General features: G+C 41.2%; 1 protein-coding gene across 2 annotated transcripts in view; it reads left to right on the forward strand.

Annotated features, from left to right (window-relative positions):
- The first annotated feature begins 426 nt into the window (after positions 1-426).
- Positions 427-25,597, forward strand: part of LOC120782919 (sodium-coupled neutral amino acid transporter 3-like) — a 36,899-nt gene continuing 11,728 nt past the window's right edge. Inside the window, exons 1-5 of one of the 2 annotated variants that reach the window (XM_040115481.1) lie at positions 427-530; positions 17,471-17,736; positions 20,234-20,327; positions 20,487-20,602; positions 25,497-25,570. In XM_040115481.1, coding sequence (XP_039971415.1) covers positions 17,600-17,736; positions 20,234-20,327; positions 20,487-20,602; positions 25,497-25,570 — 421 coding nt within the window. In that variant the 5' untranslated portion in view covers positions 427-530; positions 17,471-17,599. Of the gene's footprint in view, positions 531-1,607; positions 1,644-17,470; positions 17,737-20,233; positions 20,328-20,486; positions 20,603-25,496; positions 25,571-25,597 lie in introns of those variants that run through there. The other variant, XM_040115482.1, reaches the window with a different exon arrangement.

Genomic DNA, 25,597 nt, shown 5'->3' on the forward strand with positions numbered 1-25,597 from the left:
GTGTGTGTGTGTGGTCTCCTCGCGGCCATTCACTGTCTCACAATGAGCGCTCAAGCACGACGATAAATCCATAAACATGAACTGGCCTGCACCGCGCCACCGTTAACCGTGTGCCACGACCGCCTCGTTCCCAGCCCGTTAAAGGCGGCGCACACGAGCCGTTAACGGGCTGACGATATCAGCCTAACGCCGGTCATCATTTTCCAAACGACGAGAAAAGGCGCGTGCCAAGCGAGTCTCGAGTCCCCGTGCGCGCCGGCTTCGCGACGTACACACAGCAGTGATTCGACGGGAGTCTCCGTGCGTGCGGAGCGGTAGGCGGAACCCGGACACTTTTTGAACATTTTGAGGAGATTACGAGGGACAATTCAATGGGAAACGCATGACATTAACGGCGTTTGAAAGGGGAAGGCGGACGGACGTGGCGGGGCAGAGGAATTGACGACGCGCCACGGCAGCCGAGCAGTGAGCGGAGGCAGGGTCTGTGTGGAGATATTCGGAGTTGGAGTAGGACACTGGTACCGGTCTGGGTAAGGCACTGAAAGACTGCTGCTCGTTATAACCGTCATGTGTAGCCCTTATAACGTATTTAAACTTATTAACGAACCTTCTTTTTTATTTTTTATTTTTATTTTTTACAGATATGGAGATCTATATATTAGAATGAATTTCAATAAAAACAAAAACGACGCTCGTCGTGCGTGTAGCCTACGTGCAGCATCAGTCCGCTCGCCAAGTCCGCGTGCAACATTCGCAAAACGGGAGTTTAGATACACGGAGGGTAAAAGTCAAGACGAGATATGGTCAGGCTGCGGCATGCGGTCCCCGGTCCAGCTGTAGACAGGTGTGACACTACGAACGTGCTTCACTTGGTCCTCATGTGTAGCTGGGTACCCTACTGTTGAGATTCGGTGACCCCCTTTGGATTACACAGACTCCCCCTGTGAGTAGTTTCTTTCCCGGGGCTTATGTGAAAATCTGCAGGAATGATTTGGTACACAACGGGATAAATGTTTCCTCTGTGTCCCAGAGGATAACCGAGCGAAATCTCTGATTAAAACAGTTATCCCAGTGTCACCCTCAACCCCTCTACCATGATCGAGTGGAGAAGCTTAGTAAGGGAGGGACCTGCCGGAAGCTCCTCCGTGACCATGTGGATTCCTGAACTCTTATCCTCAATCACTGCTACTTAATGTGATTTTTCTTTTCATTTTTTTTTCAAATGGCCACAACAACCTCTACTCTGAACACTCATGGCATGGCTATTTTTATGGCATGTGTGGCACTGGGGACTAGGAATGGCTTTGTAATGCCTGTTTGAAACGTCCAGTGACTGGGTTGCCACCATGCTTGGATATAGCAGATTCTCAACACAGCTTAATTTTTGGACTGCCTGTCATATTTTATAAGTCTAGCCTGCCAAGCACCCACAGCTGGCTCACACCACGTCACAGCTTGGCTACAGGTGCCATCTGGTCTTCATGTTTTTTTGATCTTGCCTAGTCTGAGGGACATATTCAGACTTTTGGTTAGATGCCAACTCTAACTAGGAAGGGGGGCAACGCAGCTCTCAAATCATATTATACGTGATATATATCTGCGTCTGTATGTGATGTTGTTGGCTGGAAAAAAAGGTTCTGCTTGTAAGCACTTATACATTACTTTTTTCTGCTTTGTCTGATTTTAAGGCAATACATGTAAGTACTGAATTTTCTAACATGCACATAGATAACCAGATTTCTCAGAATGGCATTCTCCATTGTCCTGTATGCTTACCTAGAATGACATTTAACAACTGTATCTATCCATCCAGCTAGGCTAGGTGCAAAAAATCTCATTAACCAGATAAAACTCTTAGCAACAACATGGTTTCCCGAGTCACCTGGAGCAGGCAAAGTCCCCAGTCATTCTCTACTCCACGATGAGTCACGTCAAGGGCTTGTGGGCAGCAGGTGAGACTGTGACTGCTGGACTTGACAGGCTGGAGCAGACGAGAGCTCCTGTCTGACCCGCTTGGCTTCTGCTGTCAGAATTGACTGCCTTCTCTCGCTGGCTTGTCATGGGCCCGGGTGCTGCCTTTCTCCTACCCCATCCGAGGATGAAATCACAGTGTGAACAGACTGATCCAGCCTCAGCCGGTATTGTGCGTGCTGAGCTTTTGATCCAGTGTGTGATTAAACCCTGCATTTGTGTGTTTCGGGTTGTGTATATGTACATGTGTATGACAGGGAGCGTGTGTGTGTGTGTGTGTGTGTGTGTGTGTGTGCCATGCCGGTACACAGCTCAGTACTGGAATGGAGACAGAAAAGACATTGTGATATAAATGTCATTGCCTCTCAGGTTAACTACAGAATGTATTGATTGACAAGTGGGAAAGAGTGGGGAGTGCCATTCAGCAAAGGTCACAGCCCTTATTTAAAACCGTAAACGGTTCTCAACATGATGAAATCACTGCTCATTTCAGCCTGTAGCCATCACATCTGGCCAACAGCAAAGTAGCTATTTTAAGTAGGATTTTAGGCTGGACCGCCACACTGGGGCCAGCCCCATAAATGCGAATGTCTGTCGCTGACTGACTGAGTGATGACGTTACACCACTGGTCAGCTGGGTAAGTGTTTCCCCGATTGACTGATGCGCTTTCAAAGTTAATAGCACCTCTGTTGCTAAATTTGCTGACTTTTCAGACCCCTTTAGTAACTGTTTTTCAACAAAGCATCTAGGGAAAAATCTAGCAACTTTTTGGACAACCCTTAGCTACAATCTGATGAGGAGAGTCGCCAGTATTGCTCCGTGAGCGCGAGGTCGGCCTCTCCCGCGGCAGGCACACCTCTCTATGCATCTCATTCAACTGACCGCACAGCAGCTGAGATTTGAATGAGCCTCTAACTCTCTCTCTGAGTGATCATATTACAAGTAAATACAGCTGAAATCACAGCAAAGCCGTTGTCTTTAACTTCTGTGCATGGTGAGTTTTTGCAGACGATGTCACAGTTATAACATCAGGATTTTAGCAGTGCAGAGCAGCCGCTTGGAAATGGCTTGGAAGTGACAGCTGGTTCAAATTTAGTCTTAATGGGCCACATTTCAGTCACTATTTCATACTTGTTCCGTTGTCTGACAACAGAAACAGAAAAACATGTAAATGAGAACAGCTGTATTGGGAACTCGGCTGCATTAAATTACTGTATGTATGAGCGAGGAGAGTAGGAGAGAAGCAAACAGATTAAGGGGCTGAAACTGGCTGCAACTAGGCGGAAGGCAAGAAGATGCAGTGACATCATGAATGTCCTAATTAGCGTGTTACGTCATCTAGTGATATTTAGCGACTTTTTCAGCAGACTTTAGCTGCTTTCTGTTGAAAGTAGTTGTTCACAGCGGTTTCACAACGGTTTTCAACTACGTGTCACACATTCGCCATACACAGTCCAGCCACATACAAGGTCTTGTCGTGGTCGTGCTTTCTTCTTTTTCACTGTCAGGTTAGTGGAAGAGAAGTGTTGATGGTTCCTTCTTCTGTCTCTTCTTTTCTTCACTATTGGATCAGACATAGATACGGAGATTCCTGTTTACTTAGATCAAAGCTATGTGTCCTTGCGGCATATATTATTACTCTGCTGCAGTACTGGTTTACCTCTACAGGAGCGAAAAGAAAACATGAAAGAATTGTTCAGTCTTAGAGGGCAATTCACTGCGAGAACAAAAGGACCACCCTGCTGTGACTTTGTCAGTGGTATTAAACTATGACAGGACACGAACCTCTTTCTGACCTTAAGGTATTGCTGGGATTTGATTTTAGTCTTTAAAAAGGTAAACTGAAATATTTGCTTTACCCTGTACGCTCTCTGGTTACAAAAAGACAATGTTGTGTTTGCAGAGTCAAAGCTTTATAAAGACTGAAAAGCATGGGATGCACAAAATCTAATGATGTTATGAGTTTGTGTGCAAACGTACTGCAGCTTTAGCTCTGGATACATCTATTCTTTACCAACCTATTGCCTGAACAGAGAGCTGAGGTTATGTGACCCATCAAATTGGTCCCAAGGGATGTCGAGTAATTATTCAGAATAGTTTGAAATATACATCTTATAGAGTGTCGATCATGTGTTTTCATACAATACTAGCTTCAATCTGGTACTTTCTAGACATAAGGTATATATATATATCCCTTTGAGGGCAAGCAGGTGCTTAGGCTTTTGCTGGTCATATTGTGGTTTAATGAAAGACTTGTGGAATCTGAGGACATACTGAGGGATATCATAGATGAACTGCAGCTTGCATAAGGTCGTATCACTCAGGATAAATGCCAGCTTATTGGTTAGATGAGCTCGAAGTAGGAAAAAAATTATTATACCCTCAACACTGTGCTGTCCAGTAATCAGACATAGATTGAGAAGAGTCTCTAATCCATGTCTACTGGGAACAGTTGCCTGTTTAATTGAAATTTCATTCTGGCTGAAATCCATGTCCTATATTATCTGGGTTTGACTGCATGTACAAAAATATCTATATTATCAGTTGCAATAATGCAGTGGTTCCCATTTTTTTTCCATTCATTTCCTTTTTTTTTTGTGGTTGTGACTGCTTAATACTAAGCAATGTCTACTTGGGACCACAGGGTGCATATCTATGACTTGTGTGCAATTCAACAAAAACATTTTCAGGCTGGAAGAGGTATGATATAAACATATAGTATATAATAAGAAAAAACAAAGACCAAAGAAATGTAGACTTAATCATGTGTTGCAGGATTTTTGTTTTTTTCATTCCAGACCGCAAGGTTGGGAACCACTGCCACAGGGCATTTTTTTCACTTGCCCTTTTCATTGGGAAGTCAGAGTATGGGGTCAGTATGAGTGTCTCTTGGTGTTCACGGGGCTTGATTGAATTGCCAAAGACCTCAGCAGGGCAGATAGAAGAAAGTATCTTACCACTATGCCACCTCAGAAACCCCAAAGTCTGAATACATGACTTCTGAGCTTCATCTGGAGCAGTATTTTTTGCTCAATATCCATCACTGGGCTATTGTAATCAGCACAATTCTGAGTTCTATAAGGGATTTGATACTTAAGCCTTACATTGATCTGCTTACAGTGGGTGCCTGCTGTGCTCAGGAGTTCTCTGTGGATTGGGATTTGGGCTTCCATGGTGCTGTGGCATGTGACAGAGTCAGCAAAGCAGCATCCACTATGGTGGTCACACACTGCGTGAGTTGTACTTCCAGCTGAATGAATGCATTCGCCCCAATGATGCACTCCCTTTCTTTTTCTTTCCCCCCATGTGATGAGGAGGAAACAGGAGAGAGTCTGGTGGTAAATGCCAGGAGAGGATGGTCCTTTGTTTTGGGGCACATGATTGAGAGAAGACAGAGGTGGCATTGAACAGTGTGGTGGCGAGGGAGGACTGTCTCGATGGACGAGCAGTTAGCTGCTTATTTTGTACTATTGTTCAAACTAATATACAACTGGCATACGGTTTCCTCATAGATTCCTCTGTGTTCTCGCCTTTGTCCTTGGCTGTGTCGGTGCTGTCCTTTATGCTCAGTCCCTATACACCATGCTCTTCGAGCGACGGTGCAAACTAACCACAACTGAGTTACTAGGAGAGACAAAAAGTCTTATGCTGTCAGTTTTCTATCAAGTAAGATCTATTAGGTACAGGTAGTGCTGCAAAGATGGGCTGATCAGGAAGAAATTGAATCTGCTGCTGTTTTGATAAGTGATTAATCATTTAGGTCATTTTATAAGCGAGAATGTCAAACACATGATTCAAGTTCCTCAGATCAGAGAATTTGCTACTTTTCTTGGTCTTAGTTAATCATAATGTGATGGGCATCTTTCACCGTTTTCTGAAGTTTTATAGATAAAATGATGAATTGAGAAAAATGTGTCAGCAGATTAATCGTGAAAATAATGTTGCAGCCCTATTAAAGCTAGATCTTACTTTTCTGTACAAAATCCAGAGTCTTGGACATTGTGAGGTCATACTAACATTATAAAATGTATTTTTGCCATTATTGAACACTCTGGTATACACGTAGTATACAGGAAAAGAGTTTTCTCTTAGTCAGTTTGATTTTAATGATTTAACATTATTAGATGAAATATTTTGTTCCATCCAGTACCCCAACTAAGTAATAACCAGGTTATTACTCAGAGCGCGACCAATAAATCAGCCAGGGCAATATATCGGCTGGTCCTTGCTAACTGCAGATATGTCAGTGTCATATATATGGCAGCCAATTATTGGCAAGCAATGAAGAACAGAAAATGATATGTTTTGAAACAGAGCCACCATTCTATAGTTTGTCCCTCAGAGACTGGTAACAATTGCCTTCTCAACTGTAAAATATCCTGCCCAGTACATTTTTTAGCTACAATTGTTTAAAAAAAATATTAAGATGACATTATCAAAAAGGTTCATTTATTTTATAGATTACAGGAAAATTAAAAACAGCCGATATATCATTATCAGATTTTTTAAACTCTCAAATATCAATATCAATATTGGCGTCAAAAATCCTTTATCTGTCTGGTTATAGTTTCTATGGATGTTTTCATATGTTTGTTTTTGTTTTTTGGCGTAAATCTGGTTTGCATTGGAATTCATTGTATGTGCTGTGAATCCAGGCTGACTGCAGCTGCCGTTCTCCATGAAGGAGCAAGCTCCAAACTACTAACTGATAGATTTATTTTGTAGCATGTCCCCTTAAAACTGCATCAGTTAATTTTTGTCCAAAAGAGGGCTAAAAACATCAAAACAAGCTGAGAGATACACAGTCACCACACTATATCACTGGTTTATTATTATTATTTTTATCTTAATCTCAATCTCCACCTTACAAAAGGAACTTGCATTAGTGACTTTTCTGAGTTTGTTAGCTCTGATGGCCTGTTTAACTTGTTGCTAATTTTAGCCTACCTCGCTGATAACTTAATGACTTCTCCTCTTATGTTGCATTGTCTCCATCTGTTGGACTGGATACTAGAGTTTGGAACTTTATAACTAATAAAATACTTCTGTCAAATATTCTATAATATATAGAGTATTCTATCAAACAAAGGTGTGTAATTGGTCTGTATGTGTAAGGTGTGTGGAGTGTACTGGTGCCACCTCTTTGCTTTTAAGTATAGGGACCATCTGCCCAGGATCCTTGTGTGTCAGCAATAAAAATTCGGTTTGAAAGGAACTCTGGAAAGACAAATATTACATTTCCACCAGAACATCTGTTTCATCATCCTCAGCTTCCTAACCTGCCTTATCTAATCAGGCACACTGACTGAATAAAAGCAAGCTCATTTTTTTGCAACTAATGAGCTTGCTTTATCAGCATAGCCGCAGTCTAATTCATATTGCCACTCTGGTTCCACGGGGGTTTAGTTGGTTCCCCGGAGATACCTCAACGGGGAAAGAAAGTGTTGCATGTGTTCATTTTGAGTTTTTCAATTCCTGCCAAGATATTTGTGTTAACCAGTGACTTACTGGTCCTGGTCTCCTTTAGTCTCACTGTTAAGTTGGCAAGATACTCCAAATTAAACTGAATTCCATATATTCATCCAGGGAAAAAGACTGAACTTGTTCAAATGTTTGCACACATCATTCATCATCAATACACTGTCGCCTGCCATGTGTCAGCAGTGTTATGTGATGAGTTCTTTGTCAGATATTTTTGTTTTACATTCACATAATTATACAATAACCTCTTGGTTTGAAGATGTCTGCAAGTCATCTTTGTTCTCACCATGACTTGCAAGCTCCTTCATTTGGCATGGAGTATACTGGCACTCGCCTCCAGTGTTGTATTTGGCAACAGTCTGAGAACAGTTGAAATTTGATTGAGTTTGAAGAATGGCATTACTATGCCAGCATTAAGTTATTGTCCAGGCCAGTGCTCATCATCCTTACTTTTTTCATTCAGATAAAATGAATGGAACAAATGTGGTATGTGTAAATACATGTCCCTTCTGTTGAAGTTATAAGGAAAACAAAATCACAGTAGCAGCCATCCCAATAACATGCTGCTTTGGCCTAAATCTGATCAGATAAAAGGGCTAAGACACTACTGCATCTCAGCACTTTAAGAACTTTGTACCAATGTGAAAACAATCCTTGTTTAATAATTATAATAATACTTGAATAAATATAATACATATGTTAATGGTGCTTTATTACATGTATGAATTCTAATTTTTAATTTATGCAGCTTTCTGGCTTTCACTTCTTACTCACTGCCAAACGAGAATACCTTGGTGCAGAGCACAGTGTTCCTGTGCTCTTCACAGAGGTGATGAAGGCGGCTTATGAGCCAAGGAGCCACAGGGCTGAGATCACATTCAGATCGAGTGAATTTGTTCTAAATACACAGCATCTTGTTGAAACAGATGTGGGGCTGCACAGAATCTTATTAATCTGTCAATATTTAAAGCAGCTCATCACGAGAGCATCATGGTGGAAACAGTATTTGTACCCACGCTGGTGATACGTTGAATGACTGCCATTTTCAGAATTTTTCCTTTCTGAAATGGCTGTTTCTGTTTCAGATTAACCTTCCCGCTTTTAGATCTTCTCAGAAATCCCGACACAATACCGAAGTTAGATTTGAATTTACTTTGGTTTTAGTCCCTAGTTATAGGGGCATGCTGCACCTGGAGAAGTGCATGTGTAACATTGTGCATCAAACATGCACGGCAGACTGGAGCCACAATTTGACTGCCATCTAAGACAATGCAGATGCGCTTAATGGAAGATTGTGCAAACAACAGGAGGAAATCTGCTTGATTACAGATTTCGCTAGATTTCATAACCTTCACACGATTTGATAGGACCAGTTATAAATGGAAATATCTCCATCTTTAAAGAGAAAAACAGAGGTGTATTAAAAAGGAACAATGCACTAAGAACTGCCCGAAATTATATTCAACATAAACAACTGAATAATTTAAAAAAATGCATAATTAGAAAGAAAAAGAGTAGTCGTAATAAATGAACACCATATTTTATTATTTTAGAGCTCCAGACAAATGCATCAACATCATCTGTTCCACTTTTTGCTTTGAATTGCATTTTTTTGTTTGTTGTGTTTTTCAAGGTCTTTCATTCTCTTTTTCAGTTCCTTGGAATCTTGTTTAATTATTCAAGTTGCATAAATTAAAAAAAAAAACTTGTAATAAAACAGCCCTTGCCTCTTACTGCGCAATTAACAACGTGCAACTTTGCCTCATTTAGTTAATTTAGACGGTAATTATGTTTCAAGCTCAGCACCCTGAATTTTTATTTATGTAAATCTGATATCTTATGATATTACCATCACTTGCCGTGCCTGCATTGTTTAAAGCTGGCTGAGTGCACTTTATCTATGGTTATGTTTCAGCTCTACTGTCCCTTCCTGTCTCTGGGGTGTCCAGTTTAGAGTTGAGCCAAAGTGACAGAAAGTCATGTGTGATTTTATTAACAAGTCACATTTTCAGTGAGTCACCACACTGCTCCCACGTAGGCGTTTCGCAAAAAACACCAAAGACAATTCACGCTGCGTCATGTCTGACCCTTTCTTGGGTGCAGCATCACCTTGTAGTGCCGACACCCATCATCCTCGATCTGCAGCACCACAGTCATGCCGAAAGACAAGACGGCATAAGACTTTCAGTCTTATACAGGAAATACACAAAATTGAGACATCGAACAAGTGACCACCCAAAATTTACGCAGTCTTAAAAAGGCATTATGGATTGTATTATGGAAAACAAAAATTGTCTTGGGTTGGATTTGCCTGTAATGTTGTGCTACCCAACCCAAACCCAACCAGTCCTGACAAGGTTTTGGTTAGTGTTTACTGGGGCAGGGTACCAGTCAGGTTGAGTCGGGCGGTGTCTTAAACTGAAGACGGTCCATATCCATTCCTTTCAGGTTCATGCAGAAATCTACATCACTGATGTTGTTTAAAGGATTTTAAAACATGGAGCAGGTTCTCTTCACTGTTTCACCAACTTTTTGATGTGATAAAATTGCACCATCTGAGCAACTATTTCTGAACTGACCCTCAGTGGCGATGTCACAACTGGGAAAATTAAGTTAGGGTGCAGGGCTATCAATACTGTCCGCCAATCCCGATCGTAGATTTTGAAAAATGCCACAAACAGCCTGTTTGGTTACAGCTGGGTGTGGTGCAATGGAAACCAGTAAACCAGTTTGGTAAAACTGACCATCTGTTGAACAATTGTCACCAATGTGCTTCAAAGACATACAGCTGTCATTCCGATTTCACAAAGCAGGATAACAGCCCTCTTAAAACCTTTTTTAAACTTTCTCTAATGGTCGCAAATAGTTTGGGATAAGTAAATAATCAAAGACCGTGTCAATAGTTTTGCATAATTTGGATGTTATTTTTATAATCGGGTATTTATTATACATGACTGACTATAGACACAACATAACGTGTTATGTGGTGATGTTTGTGTGAAGCCAGATAATTATTTCATTTACATTGGGCCATGCAATTCCCCAGTCTATCCAGTACTTTAGTACTCCTTTTGTAAAGAAATATAGGATCTGAGGAGATTGGAGGGCAAATTTTTCTAAACATTATTTTTTCCTACTTTGAGCATACAGAATGATCCTGATTAGAGACTCTGTCTGACACACTTGACTTGCTGTGAAATAATACCTTCCATCTGACAGTGCATATTTTAATGCGAGACCACATCCTGCATCATTTTATAGTCTCTGACGTGTGTATCTCACAGTAGCTTATAGGAAGCCTGGAGATGAGGAATATCTCAGAAGCTGAAATACAAATCTCTTAGTCATAAATTAATCTCCTGTTCTCCCTGCTGGCTAATCACAGTAGTACTCAGGGTGTGCAGCGGAGGGGGTGGGGGGGGCATCAATACCTTAAGGAAAGAGAAATAGAGGATAAAGCAATTTATTGCAGGTGGCATCTTTTCCCCCACTGAAAGTTAAATGCCTAGCAGCAATAAAACCCTCAACACTAGTCAACAGATACACCAGACTCTTGATGTGCAGAGCACAATCTTACTCTACTTACAAGAGAGTAATATAAAACTTATTGCATCTTGTATCTTTCCCACATTTGGCCAATTCCCACAACACACCTTCAACCCGAGCACAGGTTTAATCGGCCAGAATAACTGAAAGCACCTGTGTGGGTATACAGGACCTTTAATTTGTCTCCTCAGTGTTCTCAGTCACTGTTGGGCAGTAAAGCTTTAATCACTCATTTTCAGTCACAAGCAGTGTAAGGGATTACAATTTGAAATTTAGTTATTACATTACAGGCACTAATCCCACTAACGCTCTGCTACTTTATCATTTTGGGGCGTTAGCTTGTTCACTGTCTTACGAGGAGGGTTAAGGGAGGACTGATAACAGTTTTGAGGACAAATCTGGTCCAGTCTGGGAAATGCTAGCTTGGCGCAGGGACTCGAAGCGTGCGTAGGCAGTTCGCCCCTGCAAAAGGAGGAGGAATGAGACTCCCTAAATTGTCTTATTTACATTTTCTGTCTTCTTAGCTGTCCTGCTAACTTTAGCTACTGGTAAGGCTTAATCCAGGACTCACCTGGTTTAGTTGAGGGTTGAACGCTGTGTGAATGCTGTTTCTGCACTTTGAGAATGGGGCTACTGAAGTCACGTGTGCATTCACAGTTGGAAACGTCAGGCTTGCTGTTGATGGTTAGTAAATACCTCCGCAGGCTCGCCGGATGTTAAACCATAATGTTTATTATTATGAGTAATTGATGACATTTTTCAAGCCACTTGCCCAGCACAGTCCTCAACACAGAAACACCTCCTGGATACAGAAATTAATAGGTATCAACAGAAGAGCTGTTGGTTTTAATTATTTCAACTTTATTTCTAAGCAATTGAGATTTTGCCATCAGTTTGGTATGGCACGTGACTCTAAAAACTACAATACCCATGAGCCTCACTTGCCATTGCTTTAGAGAAGAACCAGATCCCAAACTGAAGTGATTAAAGTTGGCACACATGGAATTATAAGCTCTTCTTTTACTGTCTTTTACTTTAAGTCATTTAACATAGTCTGTGCAGAAAATAAGAACTTTTATAGACCAATGAAGTGTTGTGTTAGGCTAGACATGTAGGCCATTATTATATCTTCAGAAAACGATCTTGGGATACATTCATTATTGTGTTTCCTAGTCCATTATCTGTTAAACTCTATATTGCATATAAATGTGCTAGATAAACTGTAGAAGACATTAGTAAAAGTTTACTAGTACTGGCGGTTTTGTGTAAGTCAAAAAAATCTTCTGCAAACATCTCAGTTCTACAGCAAGCGTAATTCTACACTGGTCTCAGTTACACATTTTGGTAATTAAGGGTTTTTTTTTCCGCTTTTCTGACAGTAGCTGTTTGGGATGTTTCATTAATTCAACATATAATTAATTAATTCATACAACACCAAATGCCTTGGTATGTGTGCGTTATCGAGTGTATTTCTGTGCAAAGTTCACCCTTCTGTGAAGAACCAGAATACAGACAGATGGTTGTTGGATGCGTTTCCCGAATGTTTACTGCTTATTTCAGGCAGCTGCTGTGTTCAGTGGCACATGCGGAAGCACTTAAACGCAGCTTTGTGTGTGACATGACGTAGGGTTACAGCCAGGCTATTCACTCCTCTGCGGCTATTTTTATACACGAGCAATTGAGTGTATGGAGTGACCTGAGCGGTTTGATCCTGATTTCCTGCTTGAGCGAGGTGGGCCCTAATCTGATCTGCTCTATCGTCGTGATAGTCAGAGGTCCCAAGTCACAACCCACTGTTTTACAATAAAATGTTCGCTGATAGATCTATTAGCTGCTCATCAGTGAAATTGTGGGCATGTGTAATCTCTTAATCTGCAGGAAATCTGTTCCTGTTCATGGACATAAAGGGAGGATGGATAAATTGCTTTAGATGCTGTCTGTCTTCTTTTTTAATTCAGCGGCTATTAAAAGAAAGCAAAATAGGTTTGGCAGCTATGGTACCATAAAAAATCCTTTAGTGAGTGAGTTTATATTTAAAATTTTCAGAACTGCTTTGGTGAGATAGCTTTGCTGTCTTTCAAATGACCTGCGTAGGCGTGACGATGCAGTAGATAATTTTAAGAATAAAATGTCATTCAGGCTTCTTGATGACATTTAAAATATTTTAGCTCTTCTTTTACTGCATCCATGGACCTGGATGCAAGAAAAAAGAGTGAAAAACATTTAATGATTGTCCACACACACTTCAGCAGATTAGGAGTGTCTGAAAATTACACTGGAGACTCAATTAAGAAAGCTTATGTGGCCAGAGGCCTATGAGAATGTCATCAAGTGTGGCAGAGGAGGCAGTATTACAGTTTGAAATTACTCCTTGCATAAACTGCACACACACACACACACACACACACACACACACACACACACACACACACACACACACACACACACACACACACACACACACACACACACACACACAGAAGCACGTTTAATTATTCATCGAATGAACTACAAACCTAAATACACACATGCATAGCAATAAGTTAGGTTGAATCAGCATGCACAACATTATTTAGCTCAGGTCTCAGCTCAGGAATAACAATCAGGGAAACGGCCTGGTTCTGTTTGCCTCCATGTGGCATGACGTCTCCCAGCAGAGTTGCTTACGTCAGAGCCGGCAGTCTGAGGAGCATGCACTTGCTCTGTGCTGGCAAACTGAGGTGATGTTTTGGATGAGGGCTTGAATAAACATAGCCTCTGCTGTTGCTGTGAAAAGACTCATTTACTCCGACCAATAGCATCACAATTAACACTTGCTTAGCGTTCGAAAGTTTGGATATCAATGGAGAAACAACGGATTTCTAAAGATAATCCTTCTTTTTTCCATGAAGTGCTTCTGTTTTTTATTTCCTTTTCTCCAATCTATTGCTTAATTTCTTGATAAGCTTTTTAAAGCTTTTCTTAAATTCCCACAGTAGCAGTAGGAGTACAGTATCCTGTCGTATCGTACCGTAGCAGTAGCAGTTGTAGTGTCCGTTCTTGAGAAAGATGTGGTTTACTGGAATTATGTAAGTGTAACAGAGAGCAATATTGAGATGTTTAGATTGTAGAGCAATAATAATTCTCACCCTGTCAGCCTGTCTATGGACTGTAATGCTGCTTACTACATTTAGGAAAATAAAGACGTATGTGGAGATCTTTAAAATTCATGTGACGTAGTTAAACTGAATCTCTCAAATGTAATAATTTTTCGGGGAATTTAATATCTTAGAAACATGTTGTTTTGAAATCAGGGTAAACTGTAACTGCTCATGCAGGCTGATGCACATGTGTTTTTGGATGACATAGTGTCTACAGACTACAGGGCATTTCAGTTTTCCTGTCTGGGCTTTCCCTGAATATTTCCATATGGACACACAGCCCTGCCTCTGTTTCATCACACAGTGGTGCTATGGTAACTGGGGTTTAAACTTGTGGTGGTAAATTCTATTGTTTTTGTGCTGGTCCTCATTTTCCTTCATTTTCCTGGTTGTAACTATTGGTAGTGGCTTAACACTTAACAAGTTTGATTACAATCCACCTGCTAGCAGTATTATGATCTAAGGAAAGACATTTAGATTGAATTTGTGTAAACACATTCTTTAAAAATTGTTTATATCCACATTACAATTTATCTTTACATAATTAATCACTCATCTACATGAAAGTGGTGAGTTCCAGTAATTCTCCATGAAATATTCCCATACTGAGATTGACCCCTGAGACGCTGATGCCTTGTCCATGACATTTATGGCTTCAACTAAATATATATTATTTCTGAACATATATCTTTATTTAGCAGATAATACCTGATGTCAGAATCCGTATTCCTGCTGGCGAAACCTCGTCCCACTTTTAAAGGAACATTTTCCCCACAGCGTTTAAGCTCCCTCCGTTTCACCTTCATTTGCTTTGAACTTGAAGGACGAGAACAAACTTTCTAAAAATAAGAGGTTCTGACTGACTGAGTTTGTTTTCAGTCAACCATTTTCAAGGATGTCATGCCTTTGTTATTGAACGTAATGATTGTAGGAGCCACAGCTGTCCAATCAGGTCTGTCGTTTCAATCTCCACTGCTCGAAGACATTAAAGAGGCACCCCTGTAGCTGGACAGCCCATCGTGTAGTGCCCTTGAATGGCTCCCCCCAACCTCCTCGTGATTTGTAGACCATCTGAGTGGCAGTGTGGTTCTGTGCAGTGATTTGTCCCACGAGAGGGGCCCTGCCTCTGCCATTGCTACCGTCAGCAACTCTGCTACAACTGCACATGCATACAGGATACTGGCATTTGCTGAATTCAAGGTGCCGTCTTCTCAATTGGAGCCCAGTGAAATACCTTTTCAGCCTCTCGAGTGGCCGGGAGAACTACAGCCAAGGGGGCCCCTGCAGTATAATGATGCCTGGCACAATAGTACCACTGTTCTCCAACCCGTTCCCAAGAAACCGCACAACATGTGCCATTGTGCAGCATGCTTTGCTGCCCAACCACGTTGTCCGGCTTTAGCCAGAGACACGGAGAGGCCTGGCTGTGCAGTGAAGCTCAGACCAAGGTGGTTGGGAAGACAGGTTCAGAGGACTGCTAGATGAAGAGCAGGGTTTATTTGCCTCACACTACGTTTGATGTGTTAAAATAATTTTACAAAGAGCTACATTTAAAAGGGCATGCTTTGGAGCGGAAGAAGCCCGAGGGAACAAGGGCAGCTGAATGGTTGCCAGGGATGGTAGTACAGAAAACCCTGAGCATTGTTGCTATGTTGAACTCTCATCAATGAAAGAGGAAACCAAGAGAAAAAGTGACAAGCAGAAAAATGGAGGCACAAAGACGACTAGAGCTGGTTCGTAGCTGGTCGTAGCTGGTTCTGCTCTTTCTCTCTCTCTGTGCTGGGGGTTCAACCATTTGTGTGTGTTCCTTCTCTATGGCTCCCAACGTGGTCTTCTTTATAGCCTCCAATGCTGTTCATGCAGTAGAGCAAAGGAGATCATTCAGGGCCAGCCAGATACAGGGCTTTGGTCAACAGCATCCAGGAGATACATGTCATAGGGGTTTTTTGGGCCCCCACAAGCCAGATGGTCAGCTAAGACACCACAACAGGATACCCCGGAAATAGAGGCCTGACGCAAAGCCCAGAGTGTCACAGATAAATAAAGGTTCTGTTTACTCTGTGCTTAGACCTGTCAGTTGATGTGTCAATTATTCATGGGATTTGCCAAAACATCTATTCATGGTCAACTCTATATTTTGACTAACATACTGGGAATTGTTTTATTTCTTTAGGTTACAAGTAAAAATGACAATTTTCAGATAACCCCCTAGGTTTTTATATGGTTTATTTAACGTAAGAAGGATCACTTTAATCCCTCTATTTAGCTGAAAAACTTTGAATCACCAAAATTGGAGATACAAAATTTTCATTGGACAGCCATGGTACGTTATTAATCAGATCCTCATGAACTGAAAAAAAAAGCTCATATTTCTTTGATCCCAGTGTTAAAAGTGTTCCGTATTCACACAGTCAGGTGTGATACAGAGAATAAACAAATTCCAGGCCTTGCAAACCCACACAGGTGTTTTCAAGCATTCTAGTTATTATATATTAAACTGTGTGTGGACAGAGCTATGCTGTCGTAATACGTGAGGTTATCAGACAGCATGCCCAGCAGTCCTGAGATGATTTCTAATCAGCATAATAATAATAAGTAAAAATCACCTGTGTGGGTGGTTCATGAGTTAACTAGTTTGCTTTTATAGTGCATATATAATGTGACAAGGTGTTCCACTGATTTTGTGAATGGTGTGAAATTTCTGAGAAAAGGTAACTGAATCTAATCAGTGTGTGTAGCCCATGGAAGAAAGTGTGTAGTCACACTGTATTTTACCATTTGTGAAATTAATTCAGATTTTTGATTGAAAACAACATTTCTAAATAAAACCAAAAAATGCGCTTAATGTTGGGGCAAGAAGATGGTCGTCATTGTAAGGCAGAAGAAATTATACAATTTTAATGTGAGAGTAGATGTTTGTACAGGTATAAGATTTTAAGAAATGATGATGAGAATCATTTGAAATTTACATCCCTGGCGCTTCCTGATAGCCAGATAGTTAAGGTCAATACGACATGACCGCAGCGTTCCTGGTTCAATTCAAGCCAGGGACCTTAGTTGTATGTTATACCGTTATCTCTCTCCCCTCATTTCCTGTCTGGCCCTGTACTACCTGCTTTACAATAGACAAGCATCCCTCGATGAATTTCCCACTTCTGTTACTGGAAAATATTTGAGTCCTCACTACATGAGTCATGAAATGAAATGAGTGGTTTACAAGAGTGTCGTTGTTCCTGTCTCTCACCTGGACCGTCAGGGAAATGCTGGACAGTAGTCTGTCTGTTCCATTGCAAAATGTTATGCTAATCGCCCATATTTTTTTCTTCCACAGATCCCAGACCCCAGGAGGAAAATAAAAAACCTCACTCTCACAGCACTTTCCAAACATTCACACAGCCTCAAACATTAACACATCTCAACAGACGGATTATTACATACACACCAAGGCACACGAGCAGATATGAGTGAAGATAAACCAACTGAGGCTGTGGACACCGCTCCTGCTGAGGTGAACGCTATTCCTAATGGGAAAGGCCATGAGCCCGGTGAGGAGATCACAGCATCGGCCAAAACACCACCGACAGAGGACGGTGGAAAGTGAGTGTACCCCTACTTAATGCAGTGTACATTGATCTGTTAATAATACTTTGTAAAGGCATTATTTGTTCCCAAATGAAGGAAATTGTTAGGGGTTGTTACAGTTAGGTTCATACGTATTTGCCCAGTTTTGGAACAAGGTTCTAAGAACAGATGAAACCAAGATTAACTTGTACCAGAATGATGAGAAGAGAAGAGTATGGAGAAGGAAAGGAACGGCTCATGATCCAAATCAAACCACATCATCTCTCATGGTGGAGGCAGGGTTATTGCATGGGCATGTATGGCTGCCAGCGGAACGGGGTCACTGGTGTTTATTGATGACGTGAATGCTCTTAGAAGTAGCAGGATGAATTTTGTAGTGTACAGGGCTAAACTATCTGCTCTGATTCAGCCAAATGATGCAAAACTGATAGGACGGTGCTTCAGAGTACAGATGGATCATGACCCAAAGAATAGAAAGGAAAAGAAAGGGAATATTCTCCAATAGTCGGTTAACCGATATCAACCCAATTGAGCATGCTTTTCACTTACTGAAGAAAAAACAGAGGGCAGCAAGACTCACGAAAAAGCAGCAACTGAAGGTACCTGCAGGCCTGCCAAAGCATCTCAAAGGAGGAAACTCAGCATTTGGTGACGTCCATGGGATCCACACCTAAGGCAGTCATTGACTGCCAAGGATCCTCATCCATGTATTAAAAAATAATTTCGTACGTTCATAATAATTTTGGTTTGTCCAATTACTTTTGAGCCTCTGGAAATGAGGGACTATGTATAAGAATGGCTGTAATTCCTAAACGGTTAATTTGATATTTATGTTAAACCGCTTCAATTAAAGCTGAACGCATACACTTCAATCACATCTATATGGCTTCATTTCAGATCCATCTTGGTGGTGTACAGAGGCAAAATTAAGAAAATTGTGACACTGTCGATTTAGAGGTCTGCAACCAGACTAATATGGCTACTTGGTCACACATTTAAACAATAATACTAGAGTAATTTTGGTCTTTTATGTTGCCCTTTTTACCCACACAAAATCTAAACCCACAGATACAATGTGAGGTATTTTATGCGGTCATAGACAACTACTTGAGGATTGACTGCACATTGCAGAGGCTTCCGGTGTTTAAAAAAAAAAATATTTCAAGGTGGAAAAATACACTGCTCTTTAGACCAAGAATGCATTTATTTCGAGCAAAACATGTAGGTTTTCCTAGTATGTATTTCTCCATAGTACTGGGTCGTGACAAAAATCTCATGTGGGTGTCAGAACATCACAAATAAATGTGACTCCATTCATTGGTACTAAATACATCAGGAAAAGGATAAATCAGTGAAAAAAACCTGTCAGTTTGAGAATCTCTTTCCTTTGAACATTCCGTCCTCTGTTTTAGGCCTGTTGCCAATATTAAAGTAAGTTGATTTGATTCACTGGGTGCTTTTGCTTGCCATCTTAACCTGCCATTTACTGAGGGTCTCACGTGTCGTTTTCTCATGCATCACATCACATTACACGCTGTGTGCTGCGTGTAAACAGAACATCAAATGAAATCGGTGTCATGAGTCACTTGCCGGCGCCTGTTTCTCTGTTAATCAAGAGGCTGCTTCCATTAGCACGAGAGGGACGTGACCCTCACTTATAGAAACAAGATATGATGTTGTTCATTTGGCTGTAATTCTATGTACATCACCTAGAGGGATTAGTAAAATATTATCTGAATCAGAGGCCTCAATGCTCGCAGTACATTAGGGAGAGAGATACAACATAGCAGCTAATTGTGTGTGATGGTGAGACTGATTATGTCACCCTGCTGCCTGGGGTGACAGTTCAGCCTTGTCACTAGAGTGATTGTCCCATAACTGCAGGGTTGCAGGCACAATCTGTATAACAGCAAATACTGTACGTCCATTAACTGCCTTATGGAGTGCCTTTGAGGAAAACATTTACCTCCTACCTGCTCACTCATTGTGCATTATAATATGTGCGGGATAATGGAGTAAGCTCACTGCCTAATTATCATGTCACTGGCTGTGTAGCTGCAGTTTTTGTACCCTTGTTCTCTGTAATAGATGGTTTAATTAAAATGTCTCTCTCTAGGATACAGATGATAATTTATAAATGGTCCCTTCACTGTATTATTTGACTTTTTATATTATGACTCACGGTGTTGTTTTTCCACTTTGTGCTCTCGTTGGGTGATGGATGGCCTCTCTCTGCATTGGTTGTAGGGAAACTGTACCCAATAGTGCCCAGAATGCTGGGTATGTATGTTACAATTACGAATGTGTCTCAAATTCAGTGTGTGCTGTCTGTGTCAGTTGTGTCTTGTGTGGGAAGTAGCACAGATGCACAGAAAAGAAACTTGTTCTAAACCAAAACCTTATCTATAATAAAAAAATTACATTGTTTGCGATGAATCTTGAGTGTTTTTGTTAGTTGTGTTGTGTTAGTTGTGTTAATTCATTTTCTTATGACCATGTTTCTTTTCATTAGTCCCCACAGAACTGAGAATACTGAGGCCAACCTCCCAGAGAGCCAGGAGTTCCTGTCGGGCGTGGAGGACAAGAAGACGACACGCTTTACCGATGTAAGTTCAAACACAGCCAACAGGCTATTCTCAGTCATATATTTATAATATAATTCTAGATATATACAACTTATATATATTATACTGAATTATGTGCAATACCTTCAAGCACTATTAGAGAATTTGACATTCCTCTCCTCTGTCTTGCATCCATTGTAGTTTGAAGGAAAAACCTCATTTGGAATGTCAGTCTTCAACCTGGGCAATGCAATCATGGGAAGTGGAATCCTAGGTCTGGCATATGCCATGGCCAACACAGGGGTCGTCCTGTTTTTGTAAGTTCTGCATATACTGTGCATGTGATATGATAAATATGATACTTCATGGTTACAGATTGAAAGCATTAGAGCAGAACTACACCTTACAGATGTTGTATGAGTCATTTCTTCCCACTAAGCTCTGCGTCATACAAAAATAGCCCCTAATTGTATTGTAATTGGCTTGTATTAACCAGGCAGCGCACCCTCTTTATGACACAGACACTGGGGACGCAGGGTGCTTTTGTATGATGATAAAGGCTCGGATTAATAGCCTACTGGAAATCACTTACCTGTGCTCTAAACGTGTGCCAATGCAAGAGCAGATGTAGCAAATAACCACATGTGTTTCTATGTGTTTGAATTAGATGCACTGGGGGGGTCTTTTGACCTTGTAGCTGCAGAGTTGTAAAACCTTGACTTCTCGCAAAAAATTGAATAATGACAGTAGATGGTACCAGAACAGTAAAGACACTTTGTATAACCCCCTGTGGAGGGAAAGACACTGTAGCCTTGCTTCTGGCACTGCCCTTCTCTGACAAGGCTTACCAAGGTCTTTTCTTAACCCGTTGTTAAACCAGTCACTTTTAAATGTGGCTCAAACAAGCATGTGGTTTTTCTTATTGTCAACAAATCCCATGGCAAGACCAAAACTAACAATGCTTTAGTCCAACTCTGAATAATTTCTGACTCTATATTTTCCAAGCTCACTAGTTCCCACGGAAGATGTAAACCTTTAAAAACAGGCCACAAATAAATAAAACTGAGGTGAAAAACTACATGTTCTCTTCCCTTTGCAGGTCACAGGCAGTTTGTTCATTTCAACAAACTCTACAACAGAAAAGTAATAGCATATTCATGTTAGCATTCAAGATTCAAATCAATCTGGGGGAGATGGGAAGTTAGTTTTAATGTTCCACAGCTATCATGGCCCTAAAATGTTATTCAAGGACGTTATTTGAACTCCTTTCCAAGGCAGTCATGTCTGGAGGATTTTCCCTCGTGTTAGAGAAAGCTCCTTATTTTGAGCCGAGGTGTGTGACTGTGGTTTTTGGACCCGGCTGAACCCCATGTCACCAAACGCCACTGTCTTTGACACTTAGACAGGCCAGATGGGAGCTGAAATGAACTGTAGCCGATTAATCTACATTTCACTCTGATGAATCCATGTAATTGCGTGCAAATTAATAGTACGTGACCACATGGAACAGATAGCGTGTATTTATCCATCCTGTAATAGATGAAAGGCTGTGTCTTTGTGTGCGTATCTGCGTGATCTTGCATCAAACAATAGAATCGCTACTGAGAAATACAGGGGCTGGGTCAGTGAGATATTTAGCAAAGGAATACAGGCAGTTTTTTCCACATTGGACTCCCGGCTGGTGATCTCCTCAAAAAACATTTCATCTTTTTTTTTTCCATCAGCATCCTATCTGTGTCACTCTGAACCTTAGTTCTGCCTTAAGGGGACAGAAGACCTAAAAATGAGGCGACCATGTTTGCTCAAACACAGGCAGGTAAACAAAGGCAAAGTAAATACCAATAGCGAAAACCCCCCCCAAAAAAACAGGCCTGTTGCAGAACATTTTCGTTATGTACTGTAGGTTGTTCTCATTCTCTCCACTGCTGCAGACTGATTCTGCACATTGAGCCTTGAAGCCTTTCATTAGTCCGCTTCAACCTGCACACTGAGTGATGTGAGGCAAGATGCATCAGTTCACTCATCATAAGTTAACATTGATGCCTATTGATTGATAGCTATAACTACATCATGTAACTAAAACTATGAATGTATTATCAAACAAAAGTCAAAAGCGTTGCATTTTGCTTATTGTTTGGGATTAGCTGAACAATAGGGATGTTTATAGTTTATATGGCAGAATACGTTGTGTATCCAATCCTATATGAAGCTGCGATACTTGCAGCATTCGAACTATAGTGAGGACATAGCTGAGGTATGGACAGTTTTTGGACTACACTGAGAGCCACTGTGTGACTCATGCACTTAAAGTTAAGGAATGCACTAGATAATTTATTATATCCAATACGGATTTGGGTATGTCCTTTGCTTCTGTTTCCCTTGTGGCCCGATCTTTCAAATCACACAGATTTTTGTTGGAGAGGTTTCAGCGGGTCAGTGGCCCTGGCCCGGGTAGGAATGCAGTAGGGTGGGAAGCTGTTAGCAGAGCTACAGTGACCCAAGTGTGTCAGTCTGTCTGACTGTCAGCAGATCTGTCCTCCCACTGCCACTTGACTGACTAAATCCTCCACCGCAAGTCAGCCCAGCATTCTTCCACATAGCTTGAAGAAAAGCCAAAGAAATAAAAGAAACCTGTTAACTGGCCAGGAGTTGAAGACGAAGTGAAAGGCGTGCTGCCTGGCCTTTCCAAAAGGAGAGAGGAACGGAGAGAGAGTGAGTGTGAGAGAAAGTTAATGTCGCCAACAGTAACAACAAAAGAGCAAGAAAATAGTCGGAATGAGGTGGACTGGGTCAGTGAGATATTTAGCAAAGGAATACAGGCAGTTTTTTCCACATTGGACTCCCGGCTGGTGATCGCCTCAAAAAACATTTCATCTTTTTTTTTTCCATCAGCATCCTATCTGTGTCACTCTGAACCTTAGTTCTGCCTTAAGGGGACAGAAGACCTAAAAATGAGGCGACCATGTTTGCTCAAACACAGGCAGGTAAACAAAGGCAAAGTAAATACCAATAGCGAAAACCCCCCCCAAAAAAACAGGCCTGTTGCAGAACATTTTCGTTATGTACTGTAGGTTGTTCTCATTCTCTCCACTGCTGCAGACTGATTCTGCACATTGAGCCTTGAAGCCTTTCATTAGTCCGCTTCAACCTGCACACTGAGTGATGTGAGGCAAGATGCATCAGTTCACTCATCATAAGTTAACATTGATGCCTATTGATTGATAGCTATAACTACATCATGTAACTAAAACTATGAATGTATTATCAAACAAAAGTCAAAAGCGTTGCATTTTGCTTATTGTTTGGGATTAGCTGAACAATAGGGATGTTAATAGATTATATGGCAGAATACGTTGTGTATCCAATCCTATATGAAGCTGCGATACTTGCAGCATTCAGACTATAGTGAGGACATAGCTGAGGTAAGGACAGTTTTTGGACTACACTGAGAGCCACTGTGTGACTCATGCACTTAAAGTTAAGGAATGCACTAGATAATTTATTATATCCAATACGGATTTGGGTATGTCCTTTGCTTCTGTTTCCCTTGTGGCCCGATCTTTCAAATCACACAGATTTTTGTTGGAGAGGTTTCAGCGGGTCAGTGGCCCTGGCCTGGGTAGGAATGCAGTAGGGTGGGAAGCTGTTAGCAGAGCTACAGTGACCCAAGTGTGTCAGTCTGTCTGACTGTCAGCAGATCTGTCCTCCCACTGCCACTTGACTGACTAAATCCTCCACCGCAAGTCAGCCCAGCATTCTTCCACATAGCTTGAAGAAAAGCCAAAGAAATAAAAGAAACCTGTTAACTGGCCAGGAGTTGAAGACGAAGTGAAAGGCGTGCTGCCTGGCCTTTCCAAAAGGAGAGAGGAACGGAGAGAGAGTGAGTGTGAGAGAAAGTTAATGTCGCCAACAGTAACAACAAAAGAGCAAGAAAATAGTCGGAATGAGGTGGACTGGGTCAGTGAAAGACAGTAGATCAGGGTTCCATTCACAAAACTTCGTCCCGCGTCGAAATTCTAAGAAAATTCTTAAAATTGGGATGATTCTCAAACATCTCCCTTAGTAGTAAAAGATAATCATGTGACCTAGCCAGCCAATAAAACAGTATTAATGCATAGCTGACTTTCCCTGTATTGAAGTGGGGTTGTTGATTTTAATTAATTTCTGCATCATCAGCAGTGTGCTCATGTGCTCACAAACATATTAACTGTAGGGTAAGGTTGCAGATACAGTTGAGAAATCATAAGTAGTCAATGTCTTGATTAGGACAGAGCGTCATTATTCAATACTAGTGCCAATAAGTGTTTTGATATCTAACTAGAGGAACATAAACAAGTTTATCTGCAAAACCCTTCTTTTTCCTTTAACTAAAAAGACCAAGGTTCAAAAATGTTACATGTTGTCCAGACGCACGCAGCTGCCTACAGAAAATACGGCGTAAAAATGTCAAAATTTTATGTAAATCAGGTACTATCTGATCAGTGCATAAGTAAGACATTTGTTGCCAGCTTTCAGTACTTGACAATTTTTCGATAGGAACATTTCAAAGCATTTCTTGACCTCTTCGTGTTAAATTGGTGCAAAAGTCCCACATCCACACAGGTAAAGGCAACATGTATTGCCTCTGGCCCCAGGTCTCTTGGCACAGACCACTGGATGGTTGGATATGTTTGAAAAAATAGACCTAGCTAATGCTCTCAACGATCAAACAAAGATTAACCAGAAAAGATAGAAGCTGGAGAGTCTAGCTCTGAAATTGGAGGGAATTAATGTTGTTGTGACTGACGTGGATTATTCCACCGCTGAGAAACAAAGAGGAACAAGATTAATGTTTACAAAAGATTTTCCTCCTTTTTTGTCAGTCTCAGCATTGCATTGGAAATCTTCCTTTTGAGACAGGCCATCTTGGGTGTGTGTGCTTACTTACTGTGGCAGAGGGCAGAGGGGCTGATAGGGCAGTCTACTTAGCTCAGCTGGAGTAACAATCCAGTGTAAAGAGGAGCCACAGGGATTCTGCTCATCCAACACAATCTATGTGCCGGCATCCAGAAAAAGTACATCTATGCTGCAGCTGTAAAAATAGCCCACGCAGTAACGTACAGCGTGTACAGTGCGATTTTCTGTTGTCAGACTTGGTACAACAATGGTGTTTTTGCTGGTGAAAGAATTGGTTCTAACACATTTTGTCGATGTTTGTTTTGTATGTCTCAGGGTACTTCTAACAGTGGTGGCAGTACTCTCATCATATTCCATCCATTTACTGCTAAAGTCATCTGGTATTGTAGGTACGTATGTAGCTTCACAATCTGCAT

This window comes from Xiphias gladius, chromosome 21 (genome assembly GCF_016859285.1).
Source record: "Xiphias gladius isolate SHS-SW01 ecotype Sanya breed wild chromosome 21, ASM1685928v1, whole genome shotgun sequence".
Taxonomy (NCBI): domain Eukaryota; kingdom Metazoa; phylum Chordata; class Actinopteri; order Istiophoriformes; family Xiphiidae; genus Xiphias; species Xiphias gladius.